The sequence below is a fragment of the Ictidomys tridecemlineatus genome, chromosome 10 (genome assembly GCF_052094955.1).
Source record: "Ictidomys tridecemlineatus isolate mIctTri1 chromosome 10, mIctTri1.hap1, whole genome shotgun sequence".
Classification (NCBI taxonomy): domain Eukaryota; kingdom Metazoa; phylum Chordata; class Mammalia; order Rodentia; family Sciuridae; genus Ictidomys; species Ictidomys tridecemlineatus.
The window spans coordinates 126,117,970-126,136,672 of NC_135486.1; the positions used below are offsets into that span (position 1 = coordinate 126,117,970).

An 18,703-nucleotide genomic window follows, 5' to 3' on the forward strand; every position below is an offset into this window, starting at 1 on the left:
TTGTTGTTTTTAGTATGAATAAATGTTGAAATTTGTCAATTATTTCTGCATCTATTAAGATAATTGTATGCTTTTCCCCTTATAATGTGGTGACTCACAGTGATTGATTTTCAAATGATAATCATTGCTGGAATAAACCCAAATAAATAATAATGTTTCATTTTCATGTTGCTGGAGTTAGGTTTAACATTTTGCTTAGGACTATTGTAGCTGTGATCCTGAAAGATATTGGCTATTTATGTTTTCAAATTTTTTTCATCACTTTTGAATGAGTTTCCTATGACTTTGTACTTATTTAAAATTTCAGATTGTTATAAATTGTTTTTCTTTTAAAATCTTTGTGTTATCTGCAATTACTTTTTCTTTTTTCATTCCAAATACTGCTTATTTATTTGTAAGTGTTCTCTTGGGAAATCTCATCAGAGTCTGTTCACTATGTTGGTTTTTTAAAGAATATTTTTGGTTTTGTCTTAGGTATAGGTTTATTTTTTTATTTTATTAATTTTTGCTGTGCATTATTTTCCTTTAACACTTATTGTTCTTTTTATTTTATTTATTTATTTTTTTTAGTTTTCGGTGGACACAAATCTTTATTCTATTTATATTTGGTGCTGAGGATTGAACCCAGCGCCTCCTGCAAGCCGAGCCAGCGTGCTGCCGCTTGAGCCACACCCCCAGCCCTTATTGTTCTTTTTATAGCTTATTTAGATGGATTCCTAACTCATTAATTTTTTAGCCCCCCCTTTATTAGTGCATTACACATGTTTTCATAGTGACATATTTGTAAATAATTGTACACAATAGAGGTGTTCATAGTGACATTTGTGTATACACATAATTTGTGTATACATAATTTCCTTCTTTTATTTTATTTTATTTATTTTTTTAAAAGAGAGAGTGAGAGAGGAGAGTGAGAGAGAGAGAGAGAGAATTTTTAATATTTATTTTCTAGTTCTCGGCGGACACAACATCTTTGTTTGTATGTGGTGCTGAGGATCAAATCCGGGCCGCACGCATGCCAGGCGAGAGCGCTACTGCTTGAGCCACATCCCCAGCCCCTTGTTATGTCTTCTTGATGAAACTTTTTATCACTTTGTGATGACCTTCTTTATCGCTAGTAATCTTTTTTTACCTTTAAATCGATTTTGTCTCATCTTTTTTTAAATTTATTTTTATTTTATTTATTTTTTTTTTAAAAGAGAGAGTGAGAGAGGGAGAGAGAGAGAGAATTTCAATATTTTTTATTTTTTAGTTATCGGCAGACACATCTTTTTTTTGTATGTGGTGCTGGGGATCGAACCTGGGCCACAGGCATGCCAGGTGAGCGCGCTACCGCTTGAGCCACATCCCCAGCCCCAATTTTGTCTCATCTTAAAAATCACACCAACTCTGTCAGTTTGCAGAGTATATCTTTCTCGACTGTTTTGCCTTTGGTTTTTCAGCAGTCTTATATTTTGCAAGTAGCTTGTAATATATAGCTAGATTTTATTTATTATTAACTTTAAAAGTTTTAAAATTGGTCTGATGGTCCTTTTCTTTAAATCAGAATATGTAGTCGATTTTTGTTCATTGTGATTACTAATCTAATTGGATTTATTTCGTCTATTTTTTATGGTTATTATGTATGCCTGTTCTCTGTTCTTTACTCCTTTGTTGTATTCCTTAGGATTAATTATATTTTTCTCCTATTATTTTCTTAATTTTGAAAATGTATGCTACTTCTGGTTTTTAAAACAGTTATGCTAGAAATTGTAAAATGCAAGTGTACAATTCATAAGTGTTTTGATTCTTCTCACAATCATCATAAGGATGTTAGAACAGAAATTCTGGTGGCCAGTTACCTCCCAATTTATATGATATTATTTTCATTTATCTTAATTTAAAAAGATCTCAAATCCTCTTTTTACTGTTTTATACACTTAACAATCAGCTAGAAAGTGGTCATACATTTACCACTTTCACTCTGTCCTGCATTTTAGACCTTTCAGCCGGTATCCATTTCTTCCTGAAATTTGTACTTTGACATTTCCCGTAGGGAGGGTCTGTTGGTCACTTACTCTTTCTGGTTTTTTGTTTTGGTTATTTGGAGATGTTTTTATTTCACCCTCAGTCTTTAGCTGGGTATCAGATGGTCTGTTGAAGGACACACCCTCCCAGCACATTGAAGATGTGACATACTCCCTTTTTACTGTTGTGAAGTCAGCTGTCAAGTCTCCTTGTTGCTCTTTTGAAAGTAACCTTGCCTACTCTTTGGTTGTTTTTAATCTTTGTTCTTCTGTACTTTTACTAGGATGTGCCTCGCTAGGTATTTTAAAATTCATCCTGTTTGGATTTGATGGCGATGTCATGGTTGTGATCATGATTCCTAGTCTTTGTTCCCTCTGTCAAACTTCATTGGTACCCTCGTCCCCGCTTGCTGGATGTGTTGGGCAGGTTGCTTACTGGGCTCTGTGTCTTCCCCGCTGGTCCACCTCCACAGGGTGGCTCAGTCGTCTTCCTCCTCGAAGACCCTTAGTGTGGAAGGCCTCAGTTCCGAGGTTTCCAGGATAAAAGCCCAAGTCCCCTGGCCTGGCACATCGAATCCCCGTGTGCCCTGTAAGCCAGAAGGTGCTGAACTCATGAAATCAGAACAGGTGGACGAAGGCTCCTGACCCTCTTGGTGGGTGATGCACCTGAGGACTGCTGGGTTCTGAGGCTGGGGGAAAGGAGGACAGGAGTCTGAGTTGAGGTCAGTGGACTCTAGGGCTGCGTGTCTGGGACCTTCCAGGTCAGATGATTGACAGAGAAACTCAGCGGGGAGAGGGGCTGAGGTGCTATGAGGAAAGCATGGTGCAGTTCATTTGAGGCGGAGATGCTGGTGAGGTATTCTGGAAGCCATCTGGCAGGCAGGCAGACAGGCAGGCAGGCAGAGACGCTGGACCTGGGCTGGAGGTCCAGCTGATGATGCAGCATTTTTGTGTATCTGTCACGTGCCAGATTCTTGGCAAGCCTTTGCTAGTCACCTCTGTCTTGAACCTCATCTTACGCCTTGAAAGTACTTAACTCTACTCCCTGCTTTATAGCTGAGTAGACTTAGCCTCAGGGATACTGGGCACTTAGCTGAAAATGTCTCTGTGCTGTCAATTCCCTGAAGTCACAGCGGATCTCTTGTCCTGAGTCATGGTCTCACCCAAGGTGACTGGTAGCACCTTAGAATTTTGAGTTCCACCACAGTCGCACCCTCCAGGACTGGGCCCTGGAATCTGCATTTGAATAGCATTTGAATACACAAGTTAGATGATTCTTCCAATCAGGTCATCAGGCGGGGCCTGGCCAACCCAGGTCCCAGGGCTGCCTGTCTGGTTCCAAGTTCTTGCTCTTGGTCCCTGCACTGTGCTGCCTCTTTGTGGTGGGAGCAGGTGTTTGGATCGGGCCTTGTGTCATTTGTTCTCTGTGGTTTGTGGAAAGCCCATTTTATTGGCGAGCAGGGATGTTAAGAATAGCCCACAGTCCAACCGTGACAGGTGATTTATTGCAGGTTTGTGAAGAGGAAAAGGAAGCTAACTTTTATTAAGTGTTTACTAGCAGTTTTCTAAGCAATGAATGTTATTAAAATTTTATAGGAAGAAAACAAGGCCTCTGCTAAGTTTCTCCAAGGCCATAAATCTGGTAAGTGGCTGAGCCAAGGGTCAGATTCAGAATTATAGTAAAAATGGCTCTCAGTGATTTAGTGCGTACTGTGTTCCCAGACTGTTATGTGTATGAACTCATTGAGTCTTGTAACAGTTCTTTGGCGGCTGTTTCTGACATGATTCCCACTTTGTAGATTGGAACGGAACCCGGGGAGACTCTAAATGGCCTAACTGCACACCCTAATAAGTGGCGGAGCCGGCTCTGGACCCAGGCCTCTGGCTCCAGAATCCCTGCCCGCTCCCCACCTTAGGACCCAGCCCCTGCCCCTTGTGTAGTAGTTGGCGTGCAAAGCTTAATTTCCAAAACCATAGTAAAGTTATATTAACATGAATTAATACAACCCGGACAGTGCTTGTGGAGTGCTTAGGGTGACTGGGTTCATTCGTTTCTTTCCAGCTCCTCCACACATGCAGGGAAGCACGAAGAGAATGGGCGTCATGACCGACGTCCATCGACGCTTCCTGCAGCTGCTCATGACTCACGGTGTGCTGGAAGAGTGGGACGTCAGGCGCTTGCAGAAGCACTGCTACAGGGTCCATGACAGTAAGTGTCGTCTCCCTGTTCCCAGCACATCCTGGTTCTGTGTCAGTTGGGACTGATAATACTTGTATAATGCCAGGTGACGAGTTGCCAGTAAGTCTGCCGGGAGCATTCAGGTCTCTTCCATCAGCTGTCTCTCTAATCTCCTCGCCCACTTCTCCACAGCCCCCCAAGTCAATTTGACATTCAGCTCAACAGAGGAGAACTTTTGGACTCTGAAGCCGTAAAGTTGTGGTTCACACCAAGGCACCAGCATGTGCTTGGCCTCAGTTTCCTGGACTCTTAAATGGGGATAGTAATTCTATGCAGCTCGTAGGGTGGTTCAGAGCACCAGGAGAGGTGATGCGTGCAGAGCACCACGGGAAAGTCCTGAGTGCTCTCTTTAGCAAGAGGGGAGCGTAGCACAGGCACTGGGCACAGCCTTACACCCAACAAGACCTGAAACGAGTGCCGTCCTTGCCCTGTGCCAGCTGGGAGCACACCTTCTCAGTGGGTCACTGGGAGGAGTCGGAGGGCAATGTGTGGCATTCTGGAGACAGGGCTTGGTTCATGTTCTCATCACCTGGAGAGAGCAGTCAACCATCAGGGTGGATCCTGAGGGATCAGTAGAATCAATATTGGCAGATCTCAGCCAGCTGTTCGGAAGGCTGAGGCAGGAGGATAACAGGTTCAAGGCCAGACTCAGCAACTTGGTGAGACCCAGCGCCTTAGTGAGATCCTGTCTCAAAATGAACAATTAAAAACAAAGGGCTGGCGAAGTTGCAGAAGGACATGAAGCACCCCTGGGTTCAATCCCAGCACCAAAACAAAACAACCAAACAAATACAAATGGCTGAGTGTCAGTATGAGTAGATCTTGTTGAAAAGGAAGTCGAAGAGTTATACTGATTGTGTGCTGTCAGTTTGTTACATTTTTTGTAAAGTACAAAATAGTTTTTGTTGTTTTGGAATTCATCCACAAGGGAAGGGAAGCAGAGACCAGGAGGGTGAGCGGGTGTCAGGAGGGCGAGTGGGCATCGGGGAGGGTGAGAGGCGTTGGAGAGAGTGAGCAGGCATTGGGGAGCCACTTGCTTTTGGTGAGAGGAGGGAGTGAGTGGGCAGTGGAAGTCGGAGGACTCTTCATCTTCATCCTGTTGTGTCTTTTATTAAAAAGAACACTTGAGGACAACGTGCCATCCTAGCACAGTCTAATGGCTGCCACTTCTGATTTGTGAGAATTAAGTGATCTTCTGCATTTTTGTCTTTCTGCATTTCTACTTTTCAAGAGAAAGTAGAAAAATAACAGCGGTGAGTCAAGGCAGGAGGAGTGAGAAAAAGGGGCTGGACCAGCACACAGGTCCCTGCCCCGTGGGAGAGGGCGCCAGGCTTCCAGAACTGAGTCTGTGCAGCATGGTGGGGTCAGAAGGCGGGTCCCAGGTGGCTGATCAGTGCAGGGTCAGCAGGGGAGCGGGCCTGCGGGCACAGAGACTGTTCCTGCAAATTGTGCAGAAGGAGGAGGAGTGTAAGGAGCTGGCGGAAGGTGTGTTATCCAGAGCTCTGGTCCCGCTGAGCCCCTCTGGGGGCCTCCTGGAGCTCAGCGATGCACAGGAACCTGGAGGGTCCTGCAGTAAGGAGCCCTGCTTAGCTGTGCTCACTTGTGTGTACCCAGATGTCGTTGACCCACTAAAAACATGCCTTGGGACCTGAAGAACAGTTGTGACCTGTAGGGAGGGAGTGCGCGCTCCTCAAGTGCAGGTGAAGCTGTGAGAGCCCGGAGCCGGGTAGTGGGCTGTGGCTTAATTCCTGGGGCAGTGCAGACCTCTTGGGGAACTTGAGGGAGGAGGAGGCATAACCCACGCTGAGGTAGAGAACTGTCCCCGTGAGGATCTATGCTGAATGCTGTGTCTGTCTGAACTGTGGGGGGGGGGGAGGGATTTTAAATGTGAGACTTTTATACTGAAAGAGAATATGATACTTGTCAATCTGGCTTCTCCTTCTCTTCAAAAGCACAATAGGATTTTAAAGTGGCCTCTCGGTCTTCCAGAGATAGCATGAGACTGACTCTTAACTCTTTGACAATTCATTTCTCTCCCTTTTAGTTTCTTACACAAGTCCGTTTGTGAGCTTCACTGTCGATGGGGAAGTTTCACAGTTCAGTGCAAGGAGCAACAGAGGCCTGAGTAGTCAGAATGAAAGTGTTTTTGCCTTTTCTTGACCTTTAAAATAGTTATGATCTAATTTAGGAAAGTCCTATAGACTGTGTCTAGGAACTGATTTATGGTTTGTTTCCCCCCTTATCAACAGGGGATACGGTGCACCATCCACAGTGGTGGATGCCGGAAACTAGGTGTCGTACTGAACTGTGTGTGTGAGTGTGTGTGTGAGTGTGATGGTTTCTCCTATACTGACATACACGTACACCTGTGATAACATTTATAAATCAGACAGTAGTGATGGACAACTGATGATAAAGACAGCAACTTGAACAGTACACTCCAGGGGCTGGGGCTGGGGCTCAAGAGAGAGAGCGCTCGCCTAGCATGAGGCGCTGGGTTCGATCCTCAGCACCACATACAAATAAAATAAAGATAATGTGTTCCCCTCAAAACACTAAAAAATAAATATTAAAAAACAAAAACAAAACAAAACAAAAAACAGTACACTTCAGTAAAGTTATGTCAATGTAGCGTCTCTTTCTCTTTCTCATGTTACCTGTTGTTTGTACTGACCCTGACTGTGGTTGACCTCAGGTGAATAAGACTGTGGAAAGTGAAACTGTGGATTGGAGGTGAGGACTGGGCTACTATATTTTTCATACTTTATGTTCGATTTCTCTGCCCCAAATGTGGTCATGGCGGAGTGAGCAGGACAGAGCAACAGTCTGTCTTCTCCTGTCCCTCATTAAATATTTATTCCCCTGTGGTTTTGTTACTAGAGAGATTTTAAAACAAGTAATGATGAGAGGAAGCTATTTAAAATCAAGTCAATACGTCCCAGACTCAGTCTCATTGCAGGACTCTCCTGTGTTGTGAAGAGCCGCCCTGGAAAATCCCTTCGAATCAAATGGGAAAACATCTCCCCTCTAGGAGAGCCGCCAGCCGCGGAGTGATTGAACCTGCAGGCTCACCTAAGCGCTGTTGCCCGGGGTGCGTCCAGCTGTCAAAGCACTTCTAGTTCTGGGATTTTGTAGGGGCTTTCTTCTTCCTGTCTTTCAGGGGAAACATTCCCAGATTCTTCGGGCCAGTGAAGAGTTTAGATTCTTTTCTGAAGTTCCAATGCAAAGCTTTGGGCCTGACCTTTCAGAACGGTGCTGAGGGCCTGTGTTCCTAGAGACTTTTGATTTTGAGCCAGAGCTAGCTTCTGTGCATGTGTCCCCTTAGCCAGCAAAGCTGTGTGAGAGCCTCATGTATCTGCTAGTTTTTGTTTCTCCTTGGGTCTCCTGAGTCACCAGACAAGGGGGGTCAGAGGGTTCCAGCAGAAGCCCTTGGTGGTAACAGGCCCAGGAGGTAGAGAGCAGTGGGTAAGAAGGCTCAGGCTTGGGCTGGGGATGTGGCTCAAGCGGTAGCGCGCTCGCCTGGCGTATGTGCGGCCCAGGTTCGATCCTCAGCACCACATACAAACAAAGATGTTGTGTCCGCCGAAAACTGAAAAATAAATATTAAAATTCTCTCTCCTCCCTCCCTCTCTCTCTCTCTCTCTCTTAAAAAAAAAATAAAAAGACTCAGGCTTGAGGATTTCCACTTTTGGCCCAGAGGGAATACAGGGACCAGTGTACTTACCTGCCTGAAACAATCCAGAAGTGGGCAAATGTATGGAATCCTGGACGTTAGTCAATGAAGGACAGTGGTCCCTTGAGAGGCAGGCAGTTTTCCCTCTTGACCTTAAACACACGATACCTTTTGTAACACCACTTCTCCCATTCTCCAGATACCAGCTAAGTATCCAGTAGTTTATTTTACTGTCCACCCAGAGTTACCACCAGAGTCCCCAAGTTAAAAGGACTCAGTCTGTAGATTGCCACAGCCTCAGATGGCAAGCCCTGGGCCATCTGTTCTTGTGGCTGACAATCTGTGAAGCTTGGGTTTCCACAGCCCCTCTCCTTGTGTTTGATAATTTGTTGGAATGACTCACAAGACTCAGGAGGACAGGCAACATCTATTTATTGGGTCATTATGAAGAATTCAATTTAGAAAGCTTGGAGGACTGGCACCACTGATTTCAAGACTCAGGTAGCTCCTGTGTCGTAACAACGGGACAGTGGTACAAAGAGACACATGGGTCAGTAGAACAAAATACAGAGTCTAGAAATGGTCACACGTAGTTTTTGAAGAAGTGCGAAGGCGAGTCAGTGGAAACAGGCTTTTCCATGATGGTGCTGGAGTAATGGAATCTCCAGATTTAAAAAATGAATTTGAGCCATGCTTTACCCCCTGTACAAAAATTAACTTAAAATGAACCAGAGGCCTAAAAATTAAACCTAGAACTGAAACTTCTAGAAAGAGTCTTTGTGACATGGTGTTAGGCAAAGATTTCTTAGACTCAGCACCAAAAGTATGATCCATAAAGGACAAATTAGAGGGCTGGGATTGTGGCTCAGTGGCAGAGTACTTGCCTCACAAGTGTGAGGCACTGGATTCGATCCTCAGCACCATATGAAAATAAATAAATAAAAGTATTGTGTCCATCTACAACTAAAAAAAAAAAATGTAAAAAAAAAGAACAAATAGGGGCTGGGGTGGTGGCTCAGCAGTACCGCACTTGCCTGGCATGTGGGAGGCACTGGCTTTGATTCTCAGCACCACATATAAATAAATGAAATAAAAGTCTATCAACAACTAAAAAAAAATTTTAAAAAAGAACAGGTAAGATTTTGATGTAAAAACTCATGTTCTTTAAAATATACTGTTTAGCAGATGAAAAGAGAAGCAAAATATTGGGAGAAAACCTTCACAAATTCTGTATTTGATAAATGACTTACATGCAGAAAATCTGGAGAACTCTTCAAACTCAGTAATAAAACATGCAACCCAATAAAAAATGGGCAGAAGATTTGAAGAGACACTTCTAGTAAGTTATACAGGTGGCCTGTGAGCACATGAAAGATGCTCAGCATTAGGCATCAGGGGGTGCAAACACAGAGGGAGACCCCGCTGTGCACCTGTGAGAGGGGTTGAAGTTGAATACTAAGAATTGGCAAGAAAGAACTCAACTTTCCATATACCACTATGAGGAGTGTAAAATGTGACAGCCATTTGGGGAAACACAGTTTCATATGCTCCAGCCATTCCTCTCTTAGGTATTTACTCAGAGAAATGAAGATACATGTCTGTGCAAAGTCTTTTTTATTTTTAATTTTTGGTACTGGGATTGAATCCAGGTGCAGTTAACCACTGAGCCACATCCCCACCCCCTTTTTATATTTTATATTTTATTTATAAAGGGTCTTGCTGAATTGCTTAGGGCCTTGCTAAGTTGCTGAGCCTGGCTTTGAACTCGCCATCCTCCTGTCTCAGCTTCTCAAGCTGCTGGGATTACAGGCATGCGCCACTGCACTCAGCACATACACAAAAATATTCAGAATAGGTTTACTTGTAATGGCCCCAGAGAAACGCTAGTTGCCCATCAGTGGGTGAATAGATGACAGATTATGGTATGTACATCCAGTGGTGTGCTACTTAGCAATAAAAAGCTACATGGTACCGTGTGAAAGAATCCCAAAGTGGTTTTGCTAAGTGGAAGAAACCAGGGGAAAAAAAAAACATATACCATATGAAACCCATTATGTATAATTCTAGGCAACGCATAAGGCTACAGAACAAAAAATAGTTCAGTGATTGCCTGGATGGTGGAGGGAGGCTGGAGGGAGGTGGGAGAGAGGGGTTACAGAGAGGCCCAAGGAAACTTGGGTGGTGACAGGTATGTGTTATCTTGACTGTGGTGTGGTTTCATGTATATATGTCAGACTTTATTGTACATTTTAAATGTGGACAGTTTATTTTGTGTCAGTTGTACCTCAACAAAACCGAAAAATCTGAGCTTAAACTCAGTCTGCTACTTGGTGTCTGTATAGTGTTGGTCAAGCCCCCATACATGGGTGCTTCAAGTCCCCAACTGTAAAGCAGGCAGGAACTGTCACTGGCTAGTTATGCTGTGGACAGCACTGACTGATAGAAATATAATGTGAGCCATGTATGTAAGTTTCCAGTAAAAAGAAACAGGTGAAATGAATTTCCAAAAGAATACCATTTCTATATATTATCAACATAAAAGGTTACTGATGAATTATTTCACATTTTAAAAAATATGTCTTTGGAACCCAGTGTGTATTTTATACTTCAGATCATGTCTGAATTTAGATAGGGCACATTTTAAGTGCTCAGTAGCCACATGGGATAATTCTAGAATGTCAAGCCCTATGCTGTCTGCATGGGACTCCAGGAGGACAGGTGACTTATCAGGAAATGGCTTTGTGCAGGCCCTGACCCAGGCCACCTGCAAGAAGCACCCTCCTGAAGTCTGCTCAGAAGAGAGCCAGTAGGTACAGTAGTTACCGGAAGTGCCTTCTGTTCTGTTTTCTAAGAATAAGAGACACGGAGGGCCTGGACTCTGGGGCCTTCCCAGGGGCTAAAGCTCCTTGGGGAGCAGGTGCTCAGGCCTGCCCATTCTGTGGTAGAATGTCCCTGCAGTGAGCTGTGTGGTGTGTCCCTGCGTGGGGTTTGAGTGTGCCCTCAAGCCTGAGCCCCACTCTTGATTGGAGTCTCTACTCCGTTTATCATGTGTGTTTACTGAGGGGCAGAGGCACAGAGTCACCACAACCCACAACTGGTAACAGCTCCCTCCAAGTTATTTGCCTTAAGATGTTTGGGAGCTGATCTTCCTGTTCTTTGATAGAACAGCTTGGGCAGCCAGAATTTTGTGGTGGGCATCATCAGGTCCAGTTCCCTCACCTTGCAAACCAGGAAGCAGAAATTCTCAGGGTTTGGTGTGCCAGCCAGTTGGTTCACGGTGCCAGGCTTACCACAAGTGTTGCTTCCTGCCTCCTGGTCCAGTTCTTGGGGGGCCCCCTTGCCTGATCCCTGGTGTGCTCCTCAGCTTAGGTTTGTCTGACGCTTCCTCCTGATTAGATTCAGGCTTTGCCTTAGGAGTCTGCAGAGTGGTGTGCTCTCCCTGCCCGGGGCGCGATGCTGAGGAGGATGTGCCTGCCAGGGTCCTCCACTGCAAAGCTCTTTCTCTGGGGATCAGTGTTTTGCAGGATGGTATTTTGAGACAAGGTCAAGTATTCCATTCTAAACTTGACCCACTAGTTTTAGCATCTGTTGGTATTTCTTCCTTTTAAGATGTGTTGCCACCTGCTATGAGGTGCCTGTTCATATTCTCCAGCCCTAATGTTTTGTGACTGGTTTTGCTATATTGTTACATTTCATGTTAATTTTAGTGACTTTTTTGAATTATCTAGTGTTCTAAAGACAAATTAGGTACCATATCTAAAAGTTTAGAGTAAAAAAAGTAGGATCTGGAATTTTTCCAATGAGTGTAATATGTTTGGACAAACCCAGCCACCTGAAGTGCGTGTGCACAAGAGTAGGTTGGTGAGGACAGTGTCACCGGAACATGGACGTCTGCAGATCTTTCTGGTCTCTGTGGGATCTTCCATCTGCTCTGCCCAGACCACAGATGCTCACTCGCCTGCCTGCGTTGGCTCCAGTGTCCTCGCGTGATTTTAGGCCTGTGAGCGTCATCAGGCTGTATGTGGTCGTGGTGGTGACAGTGCTGGTGACGTGCGGTTTACCGCGTCTGCCATCACATTTATAAGCACCTTCTCTTCCCAAGAAAGACTCAGTCATGATTAGAAGCTCTGTCCAAATAAAACCACCTTGTGTTTCACCATTCCATCGTTCATTTCCCCCTTTGGCCACGAGGAACACAGCTCACTACCGTCAGTGCCAGCTGCTTCTCTAGTTAATCGGGATCAAATCCAGGACCACAACTGAAAAGTGGCAAAAAATGAGCATGAAGAGTGACATCTGTGACTTGAATTTTTTAAATGCTCAATTTACAGCAGGCAGTCGTTACGTGTTGAGACGGGATCCTTTGGGTCTAGGAAGCCCTGTAAGCATGGGAGATGGGGGGTCCCATATCCCCAAGGCCCAGGTGACTTGGCTCTGCCAGACCCACCACCTACAGGTCCCACATCTCCCACGTTCTGGGGATCAGGCCTTCAGCAGTGGACCTTTGGGGGGCGTTCAAGACCCAAGCACGGGACGTGGTTGGTGAGCACGTCAGACCTTGGCTGTGCCCTGGTGTTCTCCAGGTCAGGGTGACCAAGACGGCAGCCCAGCCTCAGAGCCCTCGTGGCAGAGAGCAGAGTGGGCGGAGGGTGAGGGCTCTGGAGAGCAGGGAGGGCGCGGGTGGCCAGTGCTGGCAGAAGGCACTGGTGGTGTGGGAGTGTGCCTGGGTGTGGCCGCTGGTGGGCCTCCTGTGGAGGTGCCCTGGGGAGTGCCTGGTGACCAGGAGCAGCCTTGCAGATCCAGGGAGACCCTGTACCCCGGAAGGACACATGCAGAGAGGCTGAGATGGGGGGGAACCTCAGGCAAAAGTGACTAAAAGGTCAGTGTGGCAGTGGGAGAGGGACCCTGTGAAGGAGCAGTTGGGGCAGGTCGCACAGCAGTGTGCAGGGCTCAGGGAGCCACCGTGGCTTGCAGGCGGGATGCTGGCCTCTGTCTCTGCTTAGGCTGCCTGCGGAGGGCAGATGGAGGGGACACCCAGAGACCAGAGGAGGCTGTTGCACACTTTGGGCTCAAGGTGGGGACTCAGAAGAGGGCTGGGTACAGGGGCTGGCATGGAAGTGGCAGGCTGGCGCCATCTCTCCGACAGGGCCACACAGCTGCACTCGCAGGTCACTGCCCCTCCTGGGAACGGGCCTGAACTGGATCCTGCACGTAGACGGTGATTGAAGACAAGCAGAGGCCACCATCCTGAGCCTTCTCCAGCGGGGAGCCAGCGCACTCCTGTGTTTCAGTGGTGACAGACAGGCGGCAGGTCGGGGAGGCCTCCTAAGGGAAGCAAGGCTTTGGGCTGCTCTGATGCTGGAGGCAGGTGGGTGACCAGTGGCCATCCTGTGGGACTGGTTAGGGGTGGGCATTTGCCTTTGTCTGGTGGTCCTAGGTTGGGAACAGGGAAACGGTGAGTTATTCATCCAGTTATTATCGGGGCTCTCGTGGGGCTCCCTGGACTGGTTGCTGGAGGTGGTGGTCTGACTCCCAGTGGTCTGGCCTGGGGTGGGGAGCTGGCCTCCCGGCAGGCACTGCAGCCATGGGTACCTAGGCTGGTGCTGCGGATCGTGGGTCAGAGTTCTGTTTCTATGCAATCTGGCCATCTGCCTGTGTGTCAGTCCCTCCAGGGAACGAGCGCAGCCAGTCTGTCCTTTGAGGTGCTCACCTTCCGGCCTGAGAAACAGCCGCGCTTGCCTGGGGGCCAGGGAGCTTCTCTGACCACCTCCGCTCCTCAGAGCAGGGCCGGCCCACACCGGGACTGGAGAGCTGGTGAGGCCGGTACTGGAGTCTGGCCAGGGCATGGCTGGTTTGCCCTAGGGTGTTTCGCATTTTCAAAAACTACTGGCTGTGTTAAAAACAACCAATCACCAGGTTTCCTAAAAGCCTCCTGGAGAACCTGGGGGCAGAGCAGCCCTGCCTTTTGGGTGGGATTTGTGGCTGCTCGCTGTGCTTCCTGTCTGGCGCGGTGGCAGGGGTTGTTAATTTCAGCAAGTTTGGCGCCACTGGGATCTGAGGAGGAGCCGCGCTGCTCTGCTTTCAGCTGTCGGGGCAGCCAGGAAGCTTCTGACCCTTCACCTATGGAGTCCTCTCATCAGCTCCTTGAAGGCTCAGGGGTGGGCAGGGGCAGAGCATCACAGAAGGCGCCCAGGTGGGTTTACATTCAGAGACAGCAGGTATGTCCCTTCACCGGCCAAGCCTGGGGTGCTCTCCTACGGGCCCTAATCCAGGCCGCCAGGACGCAGGAGCCCTGCTGCGTGCTGCACGAAGTTCATGCCCCCGCTGCAGCCGGCAGAGAGCGGACTTTCCTACTGAAATGAGCTCTTGATTTTTCAACTAATGGTCTGTGTGCTGGGCTCGGAGCTCAGAGCCATGCCTCTGCAACAGGGCAGCCTGTAGGGTCCGCCCCTCCAGAGCTGTGGGCCCGAGCACGGCCACCTGGGCCCTGGTGCTCATCCTTCTCTCCTTTGACTGACTCCTGAGGGCTCAGAGTCAGCTTATGTGGCTGGTGACACCAGGATTTTTTTTTTAAGTATGTACTATAGAGAACAGTAGAGAGAACAGTACCCAGAGCCCTGTCTCCACCTCCCAGTCAGAGCCATGGCTGACCTGCCCTCCTCTGTCCCCTGCGGCTCACACCCTGGAAGTGATTCACCATTTTGCAGGAATTCCGGCATCATTGCTCATCTAAGTAAGATATTTTTTAAATGAGGGCCCAAGTCTTTGTCATTGCATTAAACCAGGGGTCATCTGGTCAGGACTGTTACTTTGTGGCCTTGTGATCTTGGGTGAGTTCTTCACCTCTCTGACACTTGTCCCCCACCTGCTGTGCTGGTGTCCCTGGGGGTCTGCTCCGAGAGTGAGGGCGGTGCTCACGTGTGATGAGGCGCCTGCTTCCACAGAGGGTTTGCCAGTGCTCAATTATTTGCCACACAGGAAGTGGCCCTCCCTCCAGCCCTGCCCCCATCACTGTGCACTAGCTGTGCTCTAAAAGTGCCAGTGGGTGGGACGCTTGCCTGCTCAGTGGGCCCAGAGTGCCCCCGCCAGCCTCTCTTCGAAGCCAGGGCTCTGCATCTTGGGGCCAGTTCTGCCCAGTACCTGAGTCCCGTGTAGGATCTGGCTTGCTCAATCCTTAGTGTGGAACTCAGCAGGGCCACCTGCCTGTCCAGTCAGATGAGAGGGCTGTCACAGCACCAAGTTGGCCTGCACGCGGTTCGGGCCCCTGGGGCTTATTATTTGCTCTTATTTTCTCTGCCTAAAAATAGCATTTTCCATTTTGGTGCCTGGTTGAGAACAGAGCCATTTTGGGGTCAGAGGTTAGGCCAGTCGGCCTCCTGATGCCTGCTCGAGTGGACGGCGAGCCCTAGGGAAGCAGGGCCCTGTTTTAACAAGTGGTTCACTGGTAACGTTAAAGTAAGGTTTGATTTTAAAAGAAAAGGAGAAAATATGTTCATAGCCAGAAAAAGCAGTGTGTCGGAGTGAGCGGAGCCAGTGCCCCTCCTGGAGGGCGCTGCTGGCACCACCCATCAGCTGCCTGGACCCTGTGTTCACTGCCCACTGCCAGGCATTTCCCCAGGCCAGTACCGCTGTCCTCTACTGGTGTGTGCTGACCACACGGGGGGTCTGACCCAGGGCTCCAGGCTGGACCCAGGGGAAGAGGACGTCACGGGGCTTGGTTTCTGGCAAGTCTCCCATCAAGTGCTGCCTCCTCCTTCTGAAGCCCTCGGGTGTCTGACCTCGCTGCTTCCCCCCCCCCCCGTCTCCCCCCCCCCCGTCTCCCCCCCCCGTCTCCCCCCCCGTCTCCCCCCCCGTCTCCCCCCCCCCCCCCCCCCCGTCTCCCAGCTGGAGTTATAGGAACCGGCTGGTGAAATGCGCCACTAATGAGTAACACCTGGCCCATGGCGAGGCAGGGCACGTCCCGTGCTGCAGGCCTGCCCGCTCCAGCCTGGTGCTGCTGCCCTCCAGGTGGTACCCCAGCCGCATAGACCCCGTGCTTGGCTCGGGCCCAGTGCTGGCTGCCCTAGTTTTGGTCTCTGCTCCCTGAGAAGAGAGACACAGTGCTCTTCTCTCCTCAGCTGGACCTGCAGGACGCTAGGTATTTTGGTACTTCCTGAAGCCTGGGTGTGTGTGCACTTGTGTGTGTGTGTTTTGATTTGGGATTCTGAAGAGAGGAGCAGTGTTACTAATTAATTCTCTTAAATCCCTCAAAGTGGCGTTTCTAGGACTGGAAGCAGTTGCCCCAGGTCACGTGACATTGTCTTTGTCTCGTGCGCTTGACATCTCTGTGGACTCGTAGGATATCAGGGCCAGATGCCGTTAGCCCTGTGTGTCCTTGCAGATCTGTACCCTGTAGCTTCTCCACCAAGGCCTCCAGGAACAAGGAAGCAGTGGGGGCCAAGCAGGGGACATTGGCTGGTCTAGAGACTGGAGGTTGGGCAGTGCCAACCTGGTGTGGCCTTGACATTTGTGGGCATGCCATGGATCTTGCTCACAGCAAGAGACCCCAATGCTGGCCAACTTAGAAAGGAATTTGCTGGGGAGGCTATTGGGCAAAGGACGTAGGGCTGATTGGCACCTGGGTGACAGGCTGAGGATGGACAGGAAGCATAGTGACATCTCTTTCCTCTCCAGCTTTGAGGCTGGAAGCAGCTCCAGGCAGTACTTTGTCCCTTGCTCAGGGTGACCTGGTTCGGAGCCCACTCCTGGCTGATGCTGGCTCTGCACATCTCGGCTCCAGCTTTCTGGGACCCAGGTGTGGGCGCTGGGGATTGCTCTCCCAGCCCACAGGTGGGGGAGAGTTCAAAACAAACCCAAGAAAAGCAGCCAGGTTTGTTAGGGCGGGAGCTGGCTGTCAGGCACCTGGATACTGACCGCCATGGGGGACACTGACACGGGGGACCTGGAGTGCCTGTGATGAGAAGGTGCTTGCCACCAGGGGAGGGCAGAGCTGGTCTGGGCAAGAAGGCCCTGGACAGGAGGAAGCTGAGGATTGGGAGATTGGGGTTGGGTTTCAGGGAAGAGGTTTAGACCCAGTTGAGGTTGGAAGTAGTGAGTTTGTGGCCTTCAGAGGTGACACGGGAGAGACTTTTCCAGGGCCCACAGAGGGAGGGCAAGACCAGGCTGTGCCACGGCTCTGGTGCTGCCCGCAGCACAGGCTGCCAGGATTGCCACCAGAAAGCCATCCAGGTGAGGGGCTGGGGGCTGCGTGGAGGAGCTCGTGCCTGGGCGGGGTCAAGGGGCAGTGTGGGGCACTAGGGCCTCTTTGAAGAGCCTCCATGGGTCACCAGCTGAGGAGGACACGGTGGACTGCGGCTCTGGCGTGGAAGGAGGGGCTGGAGCTGGAGGAAGGGGGCCTCTGTGCTGCTGCGGGTCTTGTGCAGGGCCCAGCCGGAGCTGCCGTTTCTTCTCTCTAATGAAGACGCAGTAAAAACCTTCATGCGGCAGACCTGGGGCTGGTCGTGAGCCAGAGGCGGAGGGCAGGGGCGAGGCCTGCGGCTCCTCTGCATGCAGACGCGAAAGCCCAGTGCCTTAGGTGCCTCTGATCTGCCCACGGAGCACATGTTTCTGCCCGACACCCCGGAGGGACCTCTTGGGTGGAAAATGTGAATTGCTACTCAGGATTTGCCACTGTGTCATACTGGGTGGACACGGGTGCTTCCTGCTTTGTGTCCAGTCTAGGTGGGTTGTGAATGCCTGGCTGCCTCTCTCCTGAGTTTCCAGAGCTGGGCGCTCTGTGGCCTTCTGCTCACCGAGGGGCGGAAGCTGTGTGGAAGGCTGCTCCAAGGAACGGCTGGGCACTGTGACCCGGACAGAAGAGCCACTTTCTGGACAAAGAGCCATTTGTGTGGCTTGTGATGAGGAGCAGGAATGGGCGCTGGAGGGGAGGGCAGCCCAAGGGAAGGAGCCAGAAAGCAAGGCGCACGAGGGAGGCGGGAGGCGGGAGGCGCGGCATGTGCCTCCGTCCCAGCAGTGTCCATCTGTGGGGCCAGGGGGTGTCTTCATGCTTCCTGCTCAACTTTACTACATCCACGTCCCACCTGTTTATTACTATCACCTTGAAAACAAAAGCAGCAAAACAAAATCAAGGCTTAGCAACTGTGCTGGGTGGGGCAGGTGAACTCCGGTTGGGAGCTGCAGTCCTAGACTGTGGGGAGCCGCAGTCGGCCCATGCTGGGGCATCTGGGCCTGGGCTGGTCCACTCCTCTACACGGCTGCGCCCTCTGCCACCAACATGGTCTTTTATTTTTTAAACTTAATTCACTTTAGGTATGTAGGTAGCTCAGAGACCCCTTCTCTCTGTAAGTAGCCAGATACGGACAGCGCTCAGGGTCCCTGTGAGGACCCCCATCGCAGACCCTCCCCCATGGTGGCCCAGTCATGGCTGCCCGCAGCTGCTGTGTTGGCGGTCCCTGTTGTGGCGGGAATGGGAGATGTCTGCTTTGTCCTGCGGTTGTTTTCAGAGGACCTTTTACACACAGATCTTTTTAAATGGCTTTAATACATGAAAACAGTAACGCATTCAGTAATGCGCCCAGTGTAACAGGGAGCCCTGCGCCAAGGGGGACTCCACGACAGAGCTGGCCAGCCCCCTCCTCTGCTGAGTCTTAAAGCAGCCTTCTGCCTGCAAGAGGAAGGGCACCTGTCCCGTGGCCCTCCGCAGCCTCCCTGTCCTTCCTCTCCAGCTGATGGATGTCCATCCCCCTCATACTGGGTGCTGGGGACCCCCTTCTCAGGCGCGTGGGC

At 49.7% G+C, this 18,703-nt stretch overlaps 1 protein-coding gene across 2 annotated transcripts in view; it reads left to right on the forward strand.

The window, feature by feature from the left end:
• The window catches only part of Nsmce1 (NSE1 component of SMC5/6 complex), a 29,438-nt gene that overhangs the window by 3,076 nt on the left and 7,659 nt on the right, over positions 1-18,703 (forward strand). The window contains exons 1-2 of one of the 2 annotated variants that reach the window (XM_005323772.5): positions 3,627-3,648; positions 4,069-4,215. In XM_005323772.5, the coding sequence (XP_005323829.1) occupies positions 4,080-4,215 (136 nt within the window). In that variant the 5' untranslated portion in view covers positions 3,627-3,648; positions 4,069-4,079. Of the gene's footprint in view, positions 1-3,626; positions 3,649-4,068; positions 4,216-18,703 lie in introns of those variants that run through there. The other variant, XM_078024171.1, reaches the window with a different exon arrangement.